This window comes from Anguilla rostrata, chromosome 9, assembly GCF_018555375.3.
Source record: "Anguilla rostrata isolate EN2019 chromosome 9, ASM1855537v3, whole genome shotgun sequence".
Taxonomy (NCBI): domain Eukaryota; kingdom Metazoa; phylum Chordata; class Actinopteri; order Anguilliformes; family Anguillidae; genus Anguilla; species Anguilla rostrata.
The window spans coordinates 24,354,022-24,373,192 of record NC_057941.1 but is presented as its reverse complement, the minus strand read 5'-3'; the positions used below and the strand labels follow the sequence as shown (position 1 = coordinate 24,373,192).

Sequence of the window (19,171 nt, the reverse complement as noted above, 5' to 3'; positions counted from 1 at the left end):
GTTCATGGCTATGAATAACTGAATTGTACTTTATTGGACCCGTGTTCTGTAGTTGTTCCAATGACCATCGGTATGCACTTATTGTGCATGGCTTTGGATAAACGTGTCCGCCAAATAAAATGTAATTTAATGTAATGTAAAGCTCACGGGTGACAGGCGAGGGCATGCTTATATGACCAGATGGAACCCAGAGACATGGGTAAAATTCCGTGTGTATAACACCATTTTTCTCCTGATGTTCCGGAACGCTGAATTCAATCGTCCACTGGAAACACTAAAGCCAATTAGGCACTGCAGGACAAAGTCAGCACTGGAAGAGTGGCGACTGAATAAAAAAATAAAAAAAATTTCTGGAAAACACACTTTTCCAAAGTCCACATACTTACAGTATATCGCAATATATTTCATTTCTGGATGATTAACGGGATGAGCCGCCCAGCAGCCCCGCTGCAGAGCCCCGCCCGCTAAACACTAAACTGATTCCAGTGTTGTGTAAGGGATGATTGGCAGCTGACCTGTGCGCATTCTCCATGGCAGCCACTTCGGCCAGAGCGGCCAGGCTGAAGAAGGCAGGGAGGCCGGAAACACTGGGCGTGTCGGCGCCGGCGTCGCTCGCTTCCTGTGGCCTGGGGTCAGCGTAGCACGCTTCTTCATTGCATAAAGTCTCTTGGGTTAATGGCTTTTCATCCTGATCCTGGATCAGCTCCTTGGCTTTGTCCTCTGTGGGCAGTGAAGACCATTAAAAAAAATTTCAAACAATACCGTCAAAGATTTCACATGACTTCGCATACATGAGCTGGAAAAACACAAAATGGGGAACCATTTGGAAATTATTTTCATTGTTGAAATAAAAACGGGGACAGCCCCAGGTTTCTTTAGAAACTTTTTGAAATAAGGAACTGCCTGGAAATCATTGTTTTGTGGTTTGAAAGAGAAACACACAAAGTATGACTGAGTGCACACACACACACACACACACACACGGTTTGGTTTGGTTTGGTTTGGTTTGGTTTCAATTGCTCCAAAATTGTACTGTTTTGTCTGGCTATGTTCTCAAAACTTTTTGTATTTGTCACGCAACGGTTACATTGGCCATTTCTATTTGATGTCATGCAGTAAATAAAATAAGGAATGCAAACATCAGTTAACTCCGTTGCCTTCATCTGAATAAATCCATCCATCCATTTTCTAAACCGCCAACTCCTGGCCAGGGTCACGGAGGGTCTGGACTCTATATCACCATATATTAGGTGAAAGGCGGGAATACACCATGGACAGGTCACAAATCCATTCCAGCGACCACTCACCATTCACTCACACATTCATACCCAAAGGACCATTTAGACTCCCCAATTAACCTAACCTGCATGTCTTTGGACTGCGGGAGGTAAGCGGAGTATCCGAGGGGAACCTGCACAGACACGGGGAGAACATCCATCTCCACACAGAAAGGCACACGCCCGCGCGCACACGCACGCACACGCACGCACATGCACTCACGTACACACACACGCCCGCGCGCACACGCACGCACATGCACTCACGTACACACACACGCCCGCGCGCACACGCACGCACATGCACTCACGTACACGCACACGCACGCACATGCACTCACGTACATGCACACGCCCGCGCGCACACGCACGCACATGCACTCACGTACACACACACGCCCGCGCGCACACGCACGCACATGCACTCACTTACATGCACATGCCCGCGCACTCACACGCACGCACATGCACTCACGTACACGCACACGCGCACACGCACGCACATGCACTCACGTACACGCTCGCGCACACACGCACGCACGTGCACTCACGTACACGCACACGCCGGCGCACCCACGCACTCACGACACGCACAGCCTCACGCACGTCACACGCACGCACGTGCACTCACGTACACGCACACGCCCGCGCGCTCACACGCACGCACATGCACTCACGTACACGCACACGCCTGCGCACTCACACGCACTCACGTACACGCACACGCCCGCGCACTCACACGCACGCACATGCACTCACGTACACGCACACGCCTGCGCACTCACACGCACTCACGTACACGCACACGCCCGCGCGCTCACACGCACGCACATGCACTCACGTACACGCACACGCCCGCGCTCACACGCGAGCACGTGGGGGTCCTCATCTCTGCGCAGAGCCGTGCCACTCACCCTCAGCCGGGGACACCCTGCCGTCCGCCGTGCGCACCAGGTGGGTGATCTTATTCTTCCGGGCCTTCCTCTTCTGGCTGCCCACCAGCATCTCAGCTGCCCCAAGCGCCTCCAGGGACATCGGGCCACAGGGGGGCGCCGGCTTCCCCTTCTGCCCTCCGTCCAGCACGGGGGGGTCTTGCATCACTATGGCTGCATATTTGGGGGGGGGGGGGTGTCAGGGAATCACAGGTCAGGTCGTCCAGCATGGACATACAGCCAGGAAACACAATGCACTTCTCCTTGGTGTGCTAGGCTGTTATTTTCTTGTTAGCGGGTGCCCCCACAAGATTGCACCAGACACGAAGAAGCTCAGCATTGGAACCTTCTAGATGAGCCATACGCGCGGCCCCATTGAAACCACCAGGCTCTCAAAATGACCTAAATACTGCTGGCAGTTTCCTTTTGGTTGAGGAAGGATGCTTTTAATACATGCCGGAAAGCCACAAAAGGCAACAATCAAGTGGAAACAAACCCTCTGAAGCCTGCCCTTCGAAAACAAACAAACACACACACACACGCACAGTCAAGAATGTGGTGGGCAGTTTTTAAGCAAGGTGGAAAAAAAAGAGTTTGAAACATCACAATGAGAGATGAATGTGCCTATTCACCTTTATCCACGGTACTGGGTTTCTCCTTTTTGTGCTTGTACTTGCTAACAATCTTGTGGAATAAATTCTTTTTCTGAGATGGAGATGAACCTAAGATTTAAAAAAAAGGACAAAACAAAAAGAATATAATATGCTATGTTAAATGATATTAATGCCACTCCTGAGTGAAATGAGCAGTACCTGGTTTAAAACAGAGACTTAAGGTAAAAAATGGGAAGTTTCATTCCTGGGGATATCCCACAATGCCCTCTGCTCACCCTTGCAGGGCTTGGGCGCCTCAGGCGCGCCGTTGCCGCTCGGTTTCTTCTTCTTGGCGACCGAGGTGCTCTTCTTGTCGAACGTCAGGGGGCTGTACTGCGGGAGACTGTTGAACTTCTTCTCAAACTCCTCCTCCAGTTTCCCCAAGCTGCACGCGACACGGAGCACAGCGTGAGGCACGGAGCGCAGCGTGAGGCACGGAGCGCAGCGTGAGGCACGGAGCGCAGCGTGAGGCACGGAGCGCAGCGTGAGCCACGGAGCGCAGCGTGAGCCACGGAGCGCAGCGTGAGCCACGGAGCGCAGCGTGAGCCACGGAGCACAGCATGAGCCACGGAGCACAGCGTGAGCCACACACCCCAGGACAGCTCTGCGCAGGCACGCAGTTCAACATGCCTGCCGGTCGCCAGCATGGGGGGTGGGGGGGTGTTGGTCACCTTTCAGACCTTTATTAGAGACGCCAGGTCTGTGCCGACGGGGCCTACGCTTCCTCATGCTGATGCATTAAACATCCACTGTGTTCACGACTATAACGGGTGCTGAATAAAAGTGTAATATCACGACACAAATATATCTGACAAATAAATTTTGCTTTAACTGTTTTTAAAGAAGACTTAACATGAATTAGAAAATCTTTAAAGAACTACACGCGTCATTTGGTAACGGCTGACACCCGAAACCGTGAAAACCGTGCTCACCCAGGAACGGGCTCGTCTCTGGACTTGGACTTCTTCAGCTTCTTGGGGTTGCTGGCGCCCGTCTGCGCGAAGGCCCAGGCCTCCTCGGTCCAGCCGGCCTCGTGGTCGGACACGCTGCCCCGGCCACCAGAGCCTCTTTTACCTGCGCGACACACAGCGGAGCGTCCAGTCACACTTCACCTGCGTCCGACCGCACAGGCACAGCACCGGCAACGATGCACTGCCTGCCCGCTTCCTAAGTGTGGCACAGGACCATTTAGTCAAAATATTATCTGAAAAATTATCACAAGAGCACAGCAAAGTTTGCCGCCCCTTCACTAAAATTCGCTCTATCGATATTGGAAAACACTGAGATCTACACTATTTTGCACATTAGCAAAACAGCAACATTATAGCAAGAATTTTTGATGTTAAGAAACAACCACTTTAATGCTTTACACAAGAGGGTAGGTGAGAAAGTGTAGAGAATGAATGCTCTACACTAAAGCGTATATACATATATAATTCTAACAAGCAGTGAGATGATGACTTATTTTCAAATACTTTATCTGCTGAAATAAAAAAGTATTCATGACGTTGATCAGCCAATCAGCATCAGATAGTCACTGTCTTTGTGCTCAAAAACCTGTGGTATAAGGGAACTAAGACCTGTCAGTCATACATTACATTAACGTTTTTTCTTCATCTGGACAAGCTAACTGAAATGAGTAAGTATTTACTGGACAACGGCCTGGAAGGTTGATTTTATGGTCAGACTAGCGCTATTCCGTCCTGTTCATTTCTGGGTCACATGTTCGCACTCATCTGCTGCCCTCTAGTGACAGCTATAATGTACTGAAAAGATGAATGGTATGAATACACCATGGGACCACTAGTGTTAAACAAGACCAGGTTAAAACCTAGTATATGGCTGGACCTACACGTGATCCGGCCGACCAATGGTGTAACTTCATCACTCACTCAGTCACTCACTCAGTCACAGACATTAGAGTTTGTAGGGCTGGCCAAGCCAAGAACCATATTACTTCCGTTACCCCAGCCAAACACAAACGATACTGTCTGATCACATTTATTTTTCTTGTCCGCACTCTGTACCTCAAACCACATGAAGCACCTCTGGGGTCTGCCTTCCTCCTAATAATGGAAATAGAGTCTGTCCCTAGTTGTTTAACCACTTCCACTGTAAAAGCAGCGTTACTGTGTTAGAGTTCCCACTGTCAGCACCGGCCCTAACTGGGTCACACAAGAATATTGTAGCTTATTACACTGTATAGTACACAGTAACAGATAATTATTAACATTATTATGGTGAGAGAGGTGATATTGTTTGTCCCCTTTCAAGGTAATGGTGGTGCTATTGAGTAAACATATGATTTAGTCCCTCTGTATGCATTGGCCCACAAATCTGCGCAAAAATAATATGGTAGTTTATAGAACTGATTATGGTCACTAACAGGGTTCCCACACCTTCTTTAACATCTAATTCAAGGGACTTTTCAGGGACTTCTTTTGCAACATCAAGGGTAAAAAGAGCTGGTGTTGGGGGAAAAAAACAAAACAAACGCGCTAAGCGTTAATGTTGTGGGGAGAACTTCACTCCTGGTCTTGCGAGCAAATGTGTCAATGTCAGACATGACCCACCCCACCCCACCCCACCCCAGAAAAAAGCAAGTAGCCTATGGCAGTCTGTGGCAGCTGAGCTGAAAACTGATGGGGTAGAAACCGCTCCTGAAGCTGATTATTGGTCTTGACCAGTTTTTTGAGCCAAATAAGGTATTAAGCATTAACTCACTTAACACTCAATGCCATCAGATATAGCTAGTTCTCCAAGAGACACCTTACTTCAGCAGCTGTTTAGTAATTAGACATTTCACATTATTCAGATCGATGAAAAAAAATACTATATAACCTCAGCCAATTATGAGTGGTTGTGCAGAGAATGAATAAACAAGTGAAAACCTAAAACTTAACTAAACAAAGGCCCAAAGAAATAAGACTGTCCTGTTGTATGTTTTTCCACATGGGACCAAGAATGCATTTGATACCTTGGGTGCCCACATATCCAGAACAAGTTATACAACTGAACCACAAGGCAATAACTTACTATTTCTGCACAAAATATTCAACTATGCAATCAAGCACTTTCCAATTTTTTTTAGACCATCAAGGAAGTGTTCTTCTCAAATTCACAAACTTTTATGGATTTTCAAGGACCGAAGGAGCTGTGAATCGAAGATCCCGGGGCACTTTTTGAAAGAGTAGGGGCGGTAACGCTGGTGTCCTGGCCAAATTCCCACAAAACCTGGTTCTCTACAGCTAGCCAGTACGCCTGTGTTCACCACTGCTGCACTCATGTTCACCAATACCGGACAAAAACTTCCAGACAAAGTGCTGTTGGAAATATGCTAAGTTTGTCCCTGCTTATTGTAACAGCAGTGATGCTGCAGTATGAAGGACTGATACTGTACCTCTGTCCACATTGGCCCTCAGTGAGGCCAGCATTCCTTCAGAGACCAGAGTCTTGTACAGGGCACCCTTGCAGGTCCTCTCCGACTTCCTGGAGCCACAGCTCTCGGGCTTGGCCTCCGTCTCCGCCTCCTTCTCCTCCGTTTTGAGGAGGAGCGGCGGGGGGCTGGGTGGCGGGGGCTGCTCCACAGGGGCTGGGGCCTCAGCTTTAATGGCAGGCTCCTCTACCACCTCCTCCTCCTCCTCCTCCTCCTGCTCCTCCTCCTCCTCCACCTTGGGGCTGGGCGGGGGCGGGGGCGAGGGTGGGTCCAGCTCCAGGGGCGCGCAGTCTGCCGCTGGCTTCTCTTCCGCTTTAGGCTTCCTGGCTTTGGGCTTAACCTTCTTGGGTGAGACGGGCTCCCCGGGGCCCTCCGGCAAACGGGCCTTCTTCCTGGGCACTTCCTCCGGCCCCCACGCCCCTTTGGCCACCGCCTCGATGGTGTAGATCATGCTCTCCAGGTCCGAGTCGGACGACTGGCGCTTCTTGCAGGGCTTCTTGGGCGACCCCGGGCCTTCGCAGTCAGGCCTGGGGGCCTCACTCCTCTCTTCCGCCTCCTCTTCCTTCTTCTTCTTCTTCTTCTTCTTTTTCTTCACATTTGTGGGTTGGCTGAGAGCTGGGGGACTGGCGTCGGTGGGGGTGGAGGACGTGGAGGATGTGGAAGAAGAAGAGGAAGATGATGATGACGAAGGTGAGGAGGAGGATGTGGAAGTGGAAGAGGAGGAAGAAGAGGACAGAGGAAGATCGGGGGCTTCCGGCCTGTCGCTGGACACTGCGGCAGGGTGTGAGGGAGGGGCCGTGGTGGATTCGCCCACGGGCAGCGGAGCCAAAGCTTCCATCTTCCCCGCTTCAGAGGCCAAGCACATCTACGTTCATACAGAGAGAGAGAGAAAGACGGAGAGAGAGAGAGAGAGGGAGGGAGAGGGATACATAATTGTAAGAACAGATAGAAGGTGGAATTCAACCGATGCCACAGACACTGGTATGGCTTGAATAATACTTGACAAGTGTCAAATAACATTTGTACAGAACTATCAAGACATTCACTTTTAGTATGGGTCTGTATGAACAGGAATGCACAACCGGACATACCTGTACCTTTGCTTTGGTGATATATGACGCTGCTATACCAAGTCTAATGTACCAAAAAACCTTGTTTATTATCTAGTCTAGTGAAAAGCAGCAGATATTTATTTGAATTAGAATAAATGTGATCAATTAATATATCATATCATACAAATATTGTATTGCCAGAAGGGGGCACGATTTTCATTTTTACACACAGGGCTCTAACACAACAATTCAGCTAAATCAGTACAGTAAGTTCATTCACAAAGAAGCCATGTTGATTCCGCCCAAGTGAATCAACTGAGGTGTAAAATCACGATAATTAATTTAAATCAACACTGAATCTCCGGTCCGGCCCTGCATGTTTGAGTCACGTGAGGATCCAGGCCTGCACCCCGAGCTTTCAGCGCCTGTGAAAACAACCTACCTCAGCAAGCTGGAAGAGAGCAGACTGTCCACACGGCTTCCCCTCTGGCCCGGTGGCATGAGAGGTGCTGGAGGAGATCTGCACAACAGAGACCAGAGAGGGTTCCTTATTCACAGAGCGGGGAATGATACAGGCTTCCAGAAACTTCCATCTGCAGCTTCTAAATGCAGCCTGCTGCTCTGAGTGCAGCAGAGGCCAGCGGTCACACCGCGGAGCTGCACGAGTGTGGACACACAGCACACCGACCCTCACATGGCAAAACATAAAACCCTGTTCCCAAACTGAGGTCAGGAGGAGCATTTTGAACCCCTTTAAAACAAGATTTTTGTCCATATTTAAATTTCATAAATAACACATTTAAGAAAGATGTCTGTTTTACTCATCTGGTTTAAACAACAATGTTGTGATCATTGTAATGAATAAGCACGCACACATAAGTATGTAAAGCCGGACCGACCGCAGTCGCTGTCACACAAAGTCGCCACCTGAGACCTATCTTGTGCCTGCAAAAACCCGCATGCCTCCATGTACTATCGTTCTAAAGGGCCACTGCATTGCCGCCTGTGGTGGACGCCAAGCTTTAAGCATTTTATGGAAGGTGCGCAGCCGAGGCGTAGCCTGAGTGCGGTTTGGCAGCCCCTTAAACCGTAGCCTCTTAGCGCAGGACCGGGGGGGGGAAGCGCACCTCCGCCAGCTGGAACAAGGGAGAGTTCACACAGGCCTTCGGCGGGCCCGGCAGTCCTGGCCGCGGCGTCCCAGAGGAGACCTGCGGGCGGAAGATCCACAACAACGCTTCAGTTAGCCGCGGCGCGGAGGGGGGAACTGGCGCAGGGAAACAGGCTTCACAGAACGCTGCAGGTTCAAATGCCCAGGAGGGACGCTGCCTTTTCGACGCCCGGCGCGAGGTTTCCGGTGAACCTCCGGCTCGCCGGCCGCAAGGGCCGCAAGTCCCTCCGGCTGCCTCACCTCTGCCAGGCCGGGAGACGCCCTTCCCTCAGCGGCTGTGGCTTCTGCTGCAGGCCTGAGAGTGCTTGAGGAAATCTGCAAAGAGACCAAACAGAAGGTCAAAACCGTAAGGAAGGCAATGAACAGAGAAAAATATCCACATCATAGTCTCATGAACTTAACCAGTCTGTATTCACAGGTAACTGCGTACCAAAAACAGACAAAACCAATTCAAGTGGAACAATCCACTCAGTCCCTTCTGTCTAGCATCTGATTGGACACGCAACACCTACGCTATCTACGCTTTACTCATTCATGGCATAACACGTTTTTCATCTGTACTTTAAATGCCCTATGACTTTTTTGATTCTGACTGTGAACTCTGCATAAATATCTGTATTTTATTGAATGAAATCATGCATTTTTTAATCCCTTATTTTCCCAGGGCCCACAGAAATAGCTTTTCCAAGAAAAACTAGACTTTTTAATTGCAATAATTATTTACTGCCAGAAAGTGACTCACCAAGTCACCTGAAACAATTTGTATGTTCAAACACATGCCTGCCAAACACATAAGGTAAAGGGCTATGCAGTCAGCCAGTGTGTTCTAAAGACCCAGACCCTCATCCTAAGAACATCTGGCTATCCACAGATTTGGCTCGATATTTTATTTACACTCCCTTGGAGTGCAGTGGTCAAAACACATGGTGATAGGGTCTCATCCCAGTCTGTCCGGACACTTTTCTTACTTCACGCACTTCCGAGAAAACCCAGCATTCATAATATGACTGTCAGAGCGCATAAAAAACAGGATTAAGCACCTGTGCTCAGCCAATGAACATGAATGCTGGCCTGAGCCCAAATCCACTGCGCACCATATCTTTACTAAATCTGACTGATGCTAGAAAGTGCTCTGAAGCCCCAAAGAGGCTTTATTCCCCCAATCCCCTTATGGTATTTGAGTCCCCGTGACCTTTGTGTGATCCCTGGACCTGTCAGAAGTGTGCGATTCATCTTTCATGGAGGATTTTTTTTTTTTTTAATGCTTGGAGGACCTGTATCTGAAATACACACTTCTTGTACTCTACAGAGGCATATTATTGGTTATGTGCGAAAGGCACTTGGGGGGAGTGTCTGAAGGTGTGAAGAGGTTCCGGGTGATGTCCTCACCTGAATGGTGACGGTGACCACCACAACAATGACCGTACACACACACACGCTACACACACACACGCTACAGACACACACGCTACACACACACAGACACACTCAAGTTTCTTACACACTCAGGTGCTCATGCAAAATTCGCACTCTCTCGCTCTCTCTCTCACACTTTCACGCGTGCACACACACACCCACGCGCACACACAAACACGCTCACATAAAATTTTCACTTCTCTTTCTCTGCCTCACACGCATATCCCACACCGTCTCTCACTCTCACCCATGATTCTGAGTAAATAGCATATTCACGGAGCCTATGATTACAGCATACAGTACCTAGACGAGTGCTTAATATTCACCATCAGTCACATTCAGCCTTTTCACAGAACAGGCTTCGCACCATGTATTCTTTCTTTGAGTCCTACTTCAACACAAACAACCCGACTTTTCAATTTACAGATTCAAATAACCTGCCATGACCCCACTGGTCTCCCAACCCACCCATAAAAAAAGGTTCCGCATTTCATATGATTTCCATGGCGCCCAAACACTAAAAACACCATTATCCAGATTGTTAAGCATGAAGATCTATAGGACTGCATCACAGGCACAGAGAACTGTAAACCCTTGGTGCACTTGCCTCACATTTACAGCGACCTTCCAAATTTAGAAATAAAAGGTCTTCATTATTTTGTAGTGCAGCTTGTAATAATACGTTTCACTTCAAATGCCCCAAATTTTCGAATCCTGCTGTAATTTGGCACGCGATAAAGGCGCGGGCTTCTACATATCCACTGGAATAAACACAGGAATAAATGTCAAGCACAAAACCCACAGAAACCACCCATTCACAGGGAAACCGCAAAAAGAGGACGTGTCTGTCCGTTTCTTCTCTGCAGCATCAGCCTACCGCCCTACAACCAGCCAAAAGACAGCGACCATTAGCATCCCCCCTCCCCCCCCCCCCCATTTCATGGCTTTTGTGGCACATTCCACGAGTTGCTTAATTAGATATCTGAATAAACGACCTGTCTGTTTGGAAGAGGACCAAGACGCCGGACGGGGGTGGAATTTTAAGTACGTGCACGAAACCAGGATGAATGTGCTCGTCCTAGCCTAAAGCTGCTCAACGCTCTCTTGTAGAAAAAACAAAAATATTGGTCCTCTGACCATGAAATAACAGACAGTGAATTTGTAATCATTTCAGCAGGTATCAGTGTTGGGTGCGGGGCTTCCTCCATTTTAAGCGTGCTGACGTCTAGCATTTTAATTTAGCACATTCAAATGCCTATGAACTAGCTACTTCCAGCATGAACACATGCACTTCTGACCTTTGAACCCCAGGGGGTCTTACCTCAGCTAGCTGGAAGAGTGCAGGTTTCCCAGGGTGCTTAGCAACATCTGCGGCCCCTGACTGGGAAGTGCTGGAGGAAATCTGCCCAGACAGATCGGGAACTTTAGAACAGGGGCCGCCACCGCATCAAAACAACGGTAAAAAAAGACATTCAATATAATCAATATTCCGCTCGACGCTGTACCTCAGAGAGATTGAATACGGTAGACTTTTCGGCCTGCTTGCCCGAGTCCACGGAGGTCGGAGAGGTGCTGGAGGAGATCTGCGGTAGAGAGAGGACGTCTAAGTTACACATCACAAATCTAAACAGTCCAAAATGCGCCTAAGCATTGGAGGACTTTCAAACATGGCAGCAACGCATGTGACAATTCTTGAATTTGGTATCTTAAGAAACAGGTCACAGCTAAACCGGGCTGGGTGGAACATCTTACTTTCCCTGCTTAAACTGGACCTGACTGGTTCTGTACGAGGGGGGGTGGGGGGGGTTTGTATGAGGAGGGGCGTTTGCGGCGGTCTGCACTGTCTGGCTGAGCGTGTCTCGGCAGGGCCTGGTCTCATATCTCATATCGCTGAGAGAGGTAGGCAGTGTGCGATTCCCCAGGCCAGGCTTCCCTGAATCCCACCCTTTACTGCCTCCCTCCTCTCCGGCCAGGAGCCAGCCATCTTCGCCGATGATGTAATGCGGCGATGCGGTGCCGCCGCGCGGCTCCCGAGCCGCCAGGCCGTTTTATATCGACCCCCCCACCCCCCCACCCCCCCACCCTCCCCCCTCGCCCCCTCCCCCCCCGCGGCACTCCCTCTCGGCACGAGAGCCGTGCGTCTGGGTAATTAGGATCAATTTGCAGCGGCTAAATGGAATTTGCAGAGGATTAGCGGGATACGCGGCCGCGGAGACTTGAGCGCGGTCAGCGCCAGCCCCCCAGCCTCCCCAGTCCCCCCAGCCCTCCCCAGCCCCCAGCCCTCCCGGCCCCCCAGCCCTCCTCCCGGCCCTCCCGGCCCTCCCCAGCCCTCCCAGCCCTCCCCAGCCCCCCCCGGCCTCCCCGGCCCCCCCCGGCCCTCCCCGGCCCCCCGGCCCCCCCAGCCCCCCAGCCCCCCCAGCCCTCCCCCGCCCTCCCCGGCCCTCCCCGGCCCTCCCCGGCCCTCCCCGGCCCTCCCCCCGGCCCCCCCAGCCCTCCTCCCAGCCCTCCTCCCCGGCCCCCCAGCCCCCCCCTCCTCCCTGCGCGGTAATGAAGTGCTCGCAGTGGCTTCGGCTGCCTATTAATTGCTCGGCCCTAGAGCCCTCCCCCTGCTCTCCAGAAGAGTGGAGTGCACGTCCCAGTCATATGCGCCAGCCGAGGGAGACACAGCTGGGCCTGCGGGGCGGGGCTGGGCCGGGCTCGGCTAGGGATGGGCTGGACCACGTTGATTCACTAGATTCTACCCTGATCCTGAAGGCTGTGTTCCCTGCAGGTCTGCCTCACTTACAGACACAGACACGTACGCACTCACATGCATACATACACAGAAACAGACACACGGGTAGGCTGGCACGCACGCAGATATGCACACATACAGACACACACACAGGAATGCCCAGACACAGGTGGACATGTAGACATGTGCAGTAGACACACACATGGATGCAACAGCATACACACAGACACACACCCATAGGAGTGGACGCCCAGGCATAAATGTGCACACAAGGACTCATACAGACATGCACACAGACACACAGACTCATACAGACATGCACACAGACACACAGACTCATACAGACATACACACAGACACACATGCACACAGACACACACAGACCCTGCCAGGGCTTGGACCGATCCTGTGTAGTGCATTCAGCAGCGCTCACTGTCACTGTTGCATCTGCTGCATCCTGGGAGACCCGACTGTCAGATCCTATTCACCTCAGCCACAAACAGCTACTCATTATATTCACTACCTGAGCGGGGGTGCGGAGAGATACATATCGCAGTTAATCATCCAATAAATCTCTCGCGGACGTGAGCCTTCAGATGTTCAAGGGAATGACGGGCTAGCCTCCGATTAGCCCCCGATCAGTACGCTGAACAGGGCCGTCTTCCACTTTAACAAGATCATAATGATGCAAACCCCCTACTGCACGCTGCTCAACAGCTCCCTGCGACTGAAACAGCGTGTGTAACAAAATAGGAACATTCGGGAATCCTGCAGGGATCCGTGGGACGTGGGGAAGGGGCACGCATAAGGGGAGCACATTTGAAAGGCCTCGTTTAAGGCTGATGGCAGTAGAAGGAGCCTCGGACAGAAAAGGGCTCATAATTTGGCGGAAGAGAGCTGGGAGACTGAAGAGCCGAGGGCCCGGACGGGGCCCAGAGGCGGGGCCCAGGGGCGGAGCCGGGCCAGGGGCCTACCTCTCTGGCGGTCAGCGCGTGCTCCCCGGCCAGCAGCAGCAAGCTCAGACCCCCCATCTTGGTGGGATCTGCGGGGGAGACGGAGAAAGGGGCGGGTGAGGCGGGCCGGGCGAGGCGGGGGCGGGGGGCGGGGGCGGGGGCGCGGTGTGCACCCCGGTCCGGCGCTCGCCACACGCACCTGCCATGGCGAAATTGAGCTGAGGCGCGCTGTCGGGCTTGGGCACTTTTTTGGCGATGGCGCAGTCCTTGGGCGGGGTGGAAGAAAGGGACCAGACCTTTTTGCGGGGGGTGCTGATGGCTTGGGTGGGGCTGGTCACTGGCTTATTGGTCGTGGGGCACCACTTGTACCCTGGGTTTGCCTTCATGAAAGCATCTTTATACTGAGAGACAAGAAAGGAAGCACAACAGAGGCTTAGTACATGAAAACAAAAAAAGCATTTTAATTATATTGAGATTAGCCTCACACTTTTTAATAATTTATTTTGTCATCAAAATTGTCTAAATTTCCAGGGGTCCTCAAATTTGGTCCTGGGGCACTCCTGTGTATGCTTGTTTTTGTTCTGACCACAATTGCAATTCCAGAATTTAAATTTTTTATTTTTTAATCTTTAATTTCATTAGTTTTAACTGATGAAATTAAAGACTGAGGTGAATCAGTAGGCTCCTCAAGGGTGAAAGTACAGACACGTGACCACTATGACAAACCATTCGGAATGAATTTATAGACAAAGAAAATGATAATGAGCCAAACCTGCATTTTGTTACTACTTTAAAGGTAAAAAATGCACTTAAGCACATATTCAACAACCCAATTATGAGCCTATTCATGTCTAATTTGATTAGTTAAAAAATGTTACCTCTTTTAAGTAATTGTGGGATTTTTTATTCGGATGCATACCTACTTCTGACATAATGTGGCTTAAAGAGGGTAAATAATCGGTCAAAACATGAAAAGCACCTAAGAGAAACTAAGCTCGTTAAAATTCTGGAATTGCAATTGTTGTTGGAACAAAAACAAGCATACACAGGGAAGCCTCCGAACCGAGTTTGAGAATCACTGGTCTAAACAAACTGATCATCGTTTGCAGTGTTTTCGTCTACGTCTGTACTCTGGCAATAAATAGATATAGCTTATACCCACTAAAAAAGGAAAGATGTTTGTGTTTCAAAACTAAAGTGTGTGATGCTGAATCTACACAGTAATTTCTTGATGTGTGGCTCTGCTCCAGACGACAAGCAGACGGCGCTGGCTTCAACTGAGCAGCGGAGGCTTCCGGAACACCGCGGAAATAAAAGGCGCATCTGGCGGTGTCTGTGTGAGAGCCGCTGCTCTTTTCAGGCTGGCCTTGATGCGCCGGGCGCCAGCGCGTTCCCCGTGAGCGGAGACCGCGCGTGGGGTCGGAGCCGCCGTGTCGCCGGAGAGACGGCGCTCTGTCAGAGCGACCTTCGCCGGCCGGTTTCAGATCCGCGGCTGGAGCTCGCGCCAGGCCTGACAAACGGGCGTCTGTCTGGGCTCCCGCGGCGCTGGCGGGAGAGCCGCGTGCGCTAACCGGGCCCGGGGCTCACTGCACAGACGATCCGTCTTCACCGCTCGCTCCCCAGGGACGCATAATGGGGAGATAAACTGGGCCAAATCGCTAATGGTGAAACAAACTGAGGCTAACTGAGGCTACACACAGCAGGCCTGCATGTGAATCAGGATGGAGAGTATACAGGGAAAATTTATAATGGGGAGAAAACAAACAGGCTATTTTATGGGGAGTAATGGGGAGGTCAAACTGCTAGTCGTGAAAAACACTGCCAGTGGGGAAACACGGTGAGTCAAATCACTAATGGGGAGACAGACTGGACCGAATTGTTAATGGTGAGACAACCTGGACCAAATCATAAATGGGGAGACCGACTGGACCAAATCGTTAGTGGGGAGACAAATCGGACCAAATCTTAAACGGGGAGAGAGACTGGACCAAATTGTGAATGGAGAGACAGACTGGACCAAATTGTTAATGGGGAGGCAGACTGGACCAAATTGTTAGTGGGGAGACAGACTGGGCCAAATTGTTAGTGGGGAGACAGACTGGGCCAAATTGTTAATGAGTAGGCAGACCGAACCAGATCATTAATGGAGAAACGGACTAGACCAAAGCATTAATGGGGAGACAGGCTGGGTAGCTCAGCTCTTAGCTGCCCATGTCCCAGCCAATGAGGGCTGAGCACTGGCACTGAGAGCAGAAACGTAGACAGAACGGAGGTTCACAACATGCGCCCATTCATGAAACGGGTGCGGTGCTGAAGGGTCGAGGATTTGAATCGGCTTCATTGTGCAGCATCCCCACCCACAACCCAACCCATTCAGTCACCGTCTCTCTCCCCATCACCCCTAAATTACCATCTATGGGTTATCTCCACAAGCACCTCTACACATTAATTATACGATCAAGAAAAAAAAGGTTTCTAAATTGCCTAATTAATTCACTGACACATGTACATATTACAAGGCACTCCAAATAACATAAAATATGCCCGCCATTTAATTAAAAGGCAGGGCGTTCACTTTTAAGAGTCATTTATGTCATAAAAAGAACTCTCGAAAATGAAATAGTGGTACTGCTCAACCACCCTACATCAGAAACATAAGGGTGCAATTCAGTGTGCTATTATAAAGCCTTTCAGAAGAATTAGGTTCGGTTTATATAATCCTATAAAGTAAAAGGCTGTACAGGGAACCACCTCTGACACACTCGTACACATATCTCAGTTCAAGGACAAGATAATCGATTCACAGCTATGACAGAAAAGAGAGGGACTCTTCATTATTTTTTGGGTGGATTGCACCCTGAAGACTTCTCTGGGCACATATAGGTCAGTTCCTTTCCAGTTGCTATGTTCAGAAAGGAACTTCATTTTTCTCTCTCAATCATCAAAGTGTTTAGTTAAGATGAGGCTAAAAGATTCTGGTATATTGCCATAAGATCTGAAGTCTATGCACCTCCAGCCCAAAGGGTTGAAATAAGAGCACAGTCCACTTAAATTTAAAGTCTATTTAGAAACCACTTCCTGTTACAGACCAATGTTTGGAATTAGGTTAGTGTTAAAGAGAAGTTTATTGTTGGCGTGCTTCTTCAGGTAAGGAGTAAGCTGTTTGGTGTTAATCTACATTAATATAAGGATCATTTTTTATTAGCCAGTCTAATATTCCAACTGTAGCTGTTTTTAAGCAACTGCTTTAGCAATTTTATGCTTTGTGTTACTCCATTATATCATTATGCAGTTGTTCAACATGTAGCTGCAGTAGTGTTTGATTTGATCCAATTAGTGTAATTTTGGATTGAATTGTTTGCTAATTAGCTGGCAGTGTTTGCATAGCTGTGATATTTTAGTTACCATGGCAGTGCCGCGTATTAATCAGCTGAGTGAGCAGCAGAGCAGAAGAATGCCTTGACATCTGCGCTGTTCAGTTAGCTGCTAGCAGCGCTATACAAGCAAGCTTTTTTGCAGGAGTCTAAGAGTCTGTCGACACTGAAACGAGTGAGGCCGCCTGTGCCATTCTAAGACGAACTAAGGCAAGGGAGTCCATCTCAGGTTTTCCATCAAGGAAGGACCTATGGGGTATGTACCGCCATCTGAATGGTACATCATTACATATTTAGTTATTAAGTTGCTTCACTCATATCATGTATTATGGCTCTAGGCTGACACGTGTCTTCTTCCATTTAGTGCTTAATTGATGGGGCACTTGTTTTTTTGCCAGGTCTAGCGCTGTTGTCACATAACTCAGGTGGATGCACTTTACATTCTCTTTCATTGGAAGTGCCCCTAGATAAGAGCATCTGCTAAATTACAGTAATGTAATGTACTGACAGCATCACTGTACACTTAGAATACATGCAAATTGTGACGATCTTACAAATAGCATAGATCAGATGAGCGATAAAAATACAACAATTCCCACAGAAAAATTAGAAGGTATAAAAGCAATAAAATCTAAAATCAGTAGACCATAAATCTCAGGTCAAAATCCAGGGCCAGTAGATCATGAATCCAGGGTCGAAAGCCAGGATCAGGAAATCTAGGGCGTGAGGAGGAATTTTAGCGCAGGGCAGCCGTACCTCCTTGGCCATGTCGGTGTACTTCTGCTTCTCCTTGGGCTCCAGGACGGCCCACCAGTCGGCCAGGATCTTCGTGGCCCCGCGGTTGTCCAGCCGGGGGTGCTCCTGCCGCACCAGGGAGCGGTGCCGCTTGCAGAAGAGCAGGAAGGCGTTCATGGGGCGGCGGGCGCGCTGTTCCGACACCTCCTCCTCCCCCTCCTCCTCAGTGGCCCCGCACTCCGCCTCCTGGGCCCCGCTCTCCCTGCACACCAGAGGCTCCTGGAGGGCCAAAGAGCATCAGTTATCTCCCACAATGCATCGGATACGCCGCAAACCGTGCCCTGGTCTAAGGTGGCCATCACAGCTTACTGAGGATTCTTGTTTATAATACTACTGCTACTACCTCTAATAACATCTTTAATTGTAGAGCACTTTTCAGACAACAGGTTTAAAGTGCTTCAAAATAACACATACAAACTAACAGACAAAATAAAGGCTCATGCATACACTATATATACTGAAAGTATATACACACATACATACATATATGCATACATACTGTACATACATACATACATACACAGGGCTGAAAATTCAGCGTGGGACTGTGTGAATTGCACAAATATTTTATGAATCCCGTATATGCCTGATATAAAGCAGGACAATCTCACGGACACATTTAAGATTAAAACTGGTTTTCATTAATAGCACAATTGTGCAATTGAAAATTATTGTGAGCGCTGTTCTTTAGGCTGCAGAGGCCATTTCCAAGTATATGAGTGTCTGCAAGTGTGTCGGCTGCTTTTGTAAAATGAGAGGAAAAATGACGAGTTATTTATACAAACACTGAAGCCACCTGCCACCGTAGACTACATACTTCAGGAAGAAAGGGCCAAAATGGAGCTTTAGAATGTAGACAGCAGAGAGCACTTGAGCTCAACAAAACATTTCTCACAGAAATATTAGTATGTAGATGGTTTTAACTTCCCTGCAGTGTAGACCGAACTTACACGAAGCAAGTGATAGTGCGTCAGCCTTTGATCGAATTCTATGAGACTGTATGATGGAGCTAGCGCAAGCCAACAGCACTAACCCATTAAATTGATTCTTCACGTTACTCGTTCAATCAAACGTTCAAAGTGAAACTGTTCGATATTTGTATTTATGTTTTCTCTTTTTTAAAACAAAATATGTTCAGTTATCCTGCACAGTTTTCCCAAACAGTTTTAAGTTCTTTTGATAGTTTTAAGGCAGCTCATGAAGAAAGGGAAAGGGTTAGGCTATTTTGACTTTCACACTTCTACATGAAGTAAAATGGGAATAAGAGAAAAAATATATATAATATATTTCATAATTTAATCTGTCATGTCTTTTACACCATCCATTCTTCCACCACCCATCCCTCACTCAAATACCCCCCAAATGTTGCTCATAAGGGGGA

General features: G+C 49.2%; 1 protein-coding gene across 6 annotated transcripts in view; it reads right to left on the bottom strand.

The window, feature by feature from the left end:
* LOC135263316 (HMG box transcription factor BBX) overlaps window positions 1-19,171 on the bottom strand; it is a 40,485-nt gene that overhangs the window by 5,613 nt on the left and 15,701 nt on the right. For all 6 annotated transcript variants that reach the window (XM_064351200.1, XM_064351196.1, XM_064351199.1 and 3 more), the window contains exons 4-17: window positions 17,752-18,009; window positions 13,821-14,022; window positions 13,643-13,710; window positions 11,440-11,517; window positions 11,256-11,336; window positions 8,759-8,833; window positions 8,478-8,558; window positions 7,793-7,870; window positions 6,263-7,163; window positions 3,795-3,936; window positions 3,099-3,247; window positions 2,842-2,931; window positions 2,192-2,383; window positions 516-720 (exon numbers count right to left, since the gene is read on the bottom strand). In XM_064351200.1, coding sequence (XP_064207270.1) covers window positions 516-720; window positions 2,192-2,383; window positions 2,842-2,931; window positions 3,099-3,247; window positions 3,795-3,936; window positions 6,263-7,163; window positions 7,793-7,870; window positions 8,478-8,558; window positions 8,759-8,833; window positions 11,256-11,336; window positions 11,440-11,517; window positions 13,643-13,710; window positions 13,821-14,022; window positions 17,752-18,009 — 2,600 coding nt within the window. The remainder of the gene's footprint in view (window positions 1-515; window positions 721-2,191; window positions 2,384-2,841; window positions 2,932-3,098; window positions 3,248-3,794; window positions 3,937-6,262; window positions 7,164-7,792; window positions 7,871-8,477; window positions 8,559-8,758; window positions 8,834-11,255; window positions 11,337-11,439; window positions 11,518-13,642; window positions 13,711-13,820; window positions 14,023-17,751; window positions 18,010-19,171) is intronic.